The 4,619-nt window shown below is 25.7% G+C and overlaps 1 protein-coding gene across 1 annotated transcript; it reads right to left on the bottom strand.

Annotated features, from left to right (window-relative positions):
• Nucleotides 1–128: 128 nt before the first annotated feature.
• LOC108672727 lies at nt 129–3,671 on the bottom strand (the record flags this gene model as incomplete). Its single annotated transcript, XM_047879816.1, is given in 3 exon segments — nt 129–150; nt 1,701–1,776; nt 3,542–3,671. Coding segments are annotated over 3 exon segments (197 nt in total), but the record flags the coding sequence as incomplete, so codon positions are not given.
• Nucleotides 3,672–4,619: the final 948 nt, after the last annotated feature.

The raw sequence follows: 4,619 nt of genomic DNA, 5'->3' as shown, positions 1-4,619 counted from the left end.
ACATATTAATTATTAATAATTGAATAATAATATATTAATAATTAAGAATAATAAATCATAAATAATATATTGAATATAATATTATTACGTACTATTTCATTTATTAATCTAATATCATTACTAGCTGAGCTGCACGCTGCCAGTGAACAACTGCAAACATAGTAATTTGTTAAAAATAAAATAATAATATAATAATAATTGAATGTAATAAATAATAAATAATATATTGAATATAATATTATTACGTACTATTTCATTTATTAATCTAATATCATTACTAGCCGAGCTACTAAAGCTGAGCTGCATGCTGCCAGTGAACAACTGCAAACAAATTAATTTGTTAAAAATAAAATAATAAATAATAATAATTAAAAATAATAAATCATAAATAATATACCTATTGAATCTGATATCATTAATAGTTCATTTATGAAACTAATAACGTATCACTACTAGTTTATTTATTAATTTAATACGTATCTATTGAAATAAATGAATCTGTTTTATAAATGAACTACATAAAGACTTATTTAATGAATGACTTCATTAAATATTTAGAGTTATTAAGTTAATAAATTTAGTATGAACAGAGTAAACAAGCAAATTGATTATGGAACCATTGAATAAATATTATAAAATTATTATCATAAAGATTACAAAATATATTACCGGTATTATAGAGATTACAAAATAATCAGATCATCACATATTTAAGTTTGCCCCTAATTGAATAATTAAAATGCAAGGTTTGAATAATGATTTTTTAAATTGTTTAAAATCTAAACAACAGTTGAACCAACCAACTCTCAACAATTAATAATAAAGCTAAACAATATCAATAAATGCTTTACAATGGAGACACTTAACAAAATCTATCTATCAATCTAATTTAACTAATTTAAATTTAATTTGAAATTTGATCTGAAAATTAAAACTATAAAAAATATAACTCAGTACTCGCTGCAGTGAGTGACAGAGAGCGCATTTTCTCGTCGACGAAAGCGTGAAGTCACGGACAGACGGACGGACGGACGGACAGACAGACAGACGGACGGACAGACGGACGGATGAACGGACAGACGGACGGATGAACGGACAGACAGACGGACGGACAGGCAGACGGACAGACGGACAACATGACAAGCACAATAGTGCATTTTTTTCCATAAATGCAAAAAGTGCAAAAGTGTGCAAAAAGTGTATAAACATTTGGAGAAGTCTCGTTCATTTCTTTGAGTGCAATCTAATTAACTAATTTTAAATTATATTTTAATTTAACTTATTAATTAAGGTGCTCAACTTTACTGTAGTAGTTTGTAAGTCTCATTCATTTCTTTGAGTGCAATCTAAATAACTAATTTTAAATTAATTTTTAATTACTACATTATTAATTAAGTTGGACATGTCTCGTTCATTTCCTTCAGTCCAGTAAAATTAATTACATAATTATAAATTAAATTTTAATTACATTATTATTTAAGCTGCTCACCTTTACTGTAGTTAGTGGCAATTAAATTATTTTAAATTAAATTTTAATTTGGACAAGTCTCATTCATTTCTTTGAGTCTGGTAAAATTAATTAATTTTGAATTAATTTTAAATTAAGTTATTAATTAAGCTGCTCACCTTTACTGCGCAATCTAATCTAATTAACTAATTTTAGATTCAATTTAAATTAAGTTATTAATTAGGGTGCCAACCTTTACTGTAGTTAGTGGCAGCAATGCCGGCCGTGATGAGGTGCAAGGTGAACCACATCTTGCCAAACCGATGCTCCTGCGCAGAAAACTTAAATAAAACTTCTTTTAATTTAATATGTCAATGTTTAATTCAATTTAATGTTTAATTCAATTTAATGGTTTTAATTTAATTTAATGGTTTTAATTTAATTTAATGGTTTTAATTTAATTTAATGGTTTTAATTTAATTTAATAAGGTGAACCACATCTTGGCAAACCGATGCTCCTGTGCAGAAAACTTAAATAAAACTTTTAATTTAATATGCCAATGTTTAATTTAATTTAATGGTTTTAATTTAATATGTTAATGGTTTTAATTTAATTTAATGTTTTAATTTAATTCAATAAGGTGAACCACATCTTGGCAAACCGATGTTCCTGTGCAGAAACAGGATATTTTATAACAAACCTATAATTTTTATAAATAATTATTTATTAATATTTAAATATGAATATTAATTAAATATTGAATATAAATAAATATTAAAATAATAATATATATTAATATTTAAATAATAATAATAATTTATAATTTTAATAAAACTATTAATTTAATAATTGTGATTTAATACAATTTAGCATTGTGTGTTGTTTAATTATGGCAGCAATAATGATATTACTGGAACATAATCACATGAATTTTATATCTTGTATAATGCAAATCTAAGTTATAATTTTAAATTAAACTTTGAATTTATTAATTGTGATTTAATATAATTTAGCGTTGTGTGTCAGAAATAATGATATTACGGGAACATAATCATATGAATATTATGTAATGCAAATGTAAACATTCTCAGGAAATAGGGAATTTTTCTTTAATAATCTTTTCTGAAAAATAAGATCATTTATAAAATACTAAATCAAAATCTTCACCCTTAAATTAATAACAACTATTAGAAGATGGTGTCAGCCAAGATACTATGCCTTAATTCAAATTTATGATAATTGTTCATTCAGAATTCACCAAAATTCATATCAACCCATTCTTTTCCAGCTTATAGAGATAAATTCATTTTTTATACCTACATGAAATTTACAATCAATAGATTACAATGAATAGGATATTACCCCATTTGTGAAAATATTACCCCAGTCAAGATAAAATTCCCCAAGTAGGGGTAATTAATTACCCCTCATAGGGTAAATGTAATTACTGTTAGGAAAATCAAGTAAAACACCGGTAGTCAATTTTCAGCAGCACTCGTAAAAACCACCTTTAAACAAATTTTTTGCAAACAAATTTTCAAGAAACCTGCTAAATATTGGTTAAAAGATTTAGGTAGAAACAATATAAATTAAAAAGTCTACAAATGTTCAGCAGCATACCTATTCATCACAAACCAACTATGCACAGCTTTTTCAATTAGAAGTTGTAAAATCTAAATCTATCAAAATCTATCTATTAAATCTATCAAGTACAGATTGGGTTTCAGTTCTAAGTAAAATTAATAGGTACACATAAAAATATTGCAGATTGTGTTAAAGTTTTGTGTTTATACATATTTATAGTTTATTTTGTGTTCTTTTCTATCACGTACCTCTAGTGCATTGTGTGCTACTGTGTGTGAACAATCAATAAACAAGCTGTGGGTAAAATTAATACACATAAAATATACATACCAGATTGTGTTCAAGTTCTAGCATTGAATCTAAAAGCAATAAGAATAAAAATTATCAATAATTTTTATATATGTATGATATATAATAAAATAATAATTGATTATCAATAAAATATGGTATATAATCAATATAATATAATACAATAATAAAATTTTATCAGTACAAAATATGCTTCTCACCTTCGTCTCATCAGACGCCAGGACCAACATCCCGCCGGCCGCAGATAACACAGATATGAGAGCACAGGCTACGCTGCCCCACAGAACTTTGGCTGCCATCACAAATAAAATAATAAACAGCCTATCTAAAAATAATAAATAATTTTAGTTATCTCATAACACATGTAGGTACTGTCAAGGTACAAATGAGAAAAATGTAGATATTGTTAAAAAATAAATAGCCTATCTAAAAATAATAAATAATTTTAATTATCTCATAGCACATATACTGTCAAGGTACAAATAAAATAATAAATAGCCTATCTAAAAATAATAAATAATTTTAGTTATCTCATAACACATCTACTGTCAAGGTACAAATAAAATAATAAATAGCCTATCTAAAAATAATAAATAATTTTAGTTATCTCATAACACATGTACTGTAAAGGTACAAATGAGAAAAATGTAGATATTGTTAGAATTTTCAATGATTTTAGTTACCGTACACAAAAATAAAATGTAGAATTACAATGAGAAAAATGTAGATATATTTTTTTTTGTTTTTCTAGGATTTTAGTTGGTAGGGGTATATAAAAAACCACACAGGAGACCTGGTAAAATTAGAAAAAAAACTGGACAAATTTTTCAATAGTAGAAATATTGAATATGCTGTAGAGATACAGTTTCTAAACATTTTAATCTAAACATTTTCAAAATTTTATATGATTTTAGGTAACATCAAAGCACACTGGAAAATAACAGAGAAGAAAAGATATAGGTAGATATAATAATAAATGTGTCTTTAATGAATCATCATTAGTGCTATTTAAGGTGGTATTACAGTCTGTAAAGCATAAAACAAAATTGTTCCTAGACACTGATTCATTGCTTTGAAGATGTAATTTAAGTGCAATTTATTAAATTACTCAGGTTATGAATCTTGCGGAAAGTTAAGACATTTCATTTTGACCCTCATGAGTCTCCCTTTGTTCTGATAAATTGATTTAATTTAACAGAACCGACCCAAATGTACCGCCCTTTAGCAAAAAAGAAAGAGCCACTAAAGGGCTAATTATTTGAACGATAAAAAAAACGG

Source organism: Hyalella azteca, unplaced genomic scaffold, assembly GCF_000764305.2.
Source record: "Hyalella azteca isolate HAZT.00-mixed unplaced genomic scaffold, Hazt_2.0.2 contig3892, whole genome shotgun sequence".
NCBI lineage: Eukaryota > Metazoa > Arthropoda > Malacostraca > Amphipoda > Hyalellidae > Hyalella > Hyalella azteca.
This window is presented reverse-complemented; position numbering and strand designations above follow the sequence as displayed.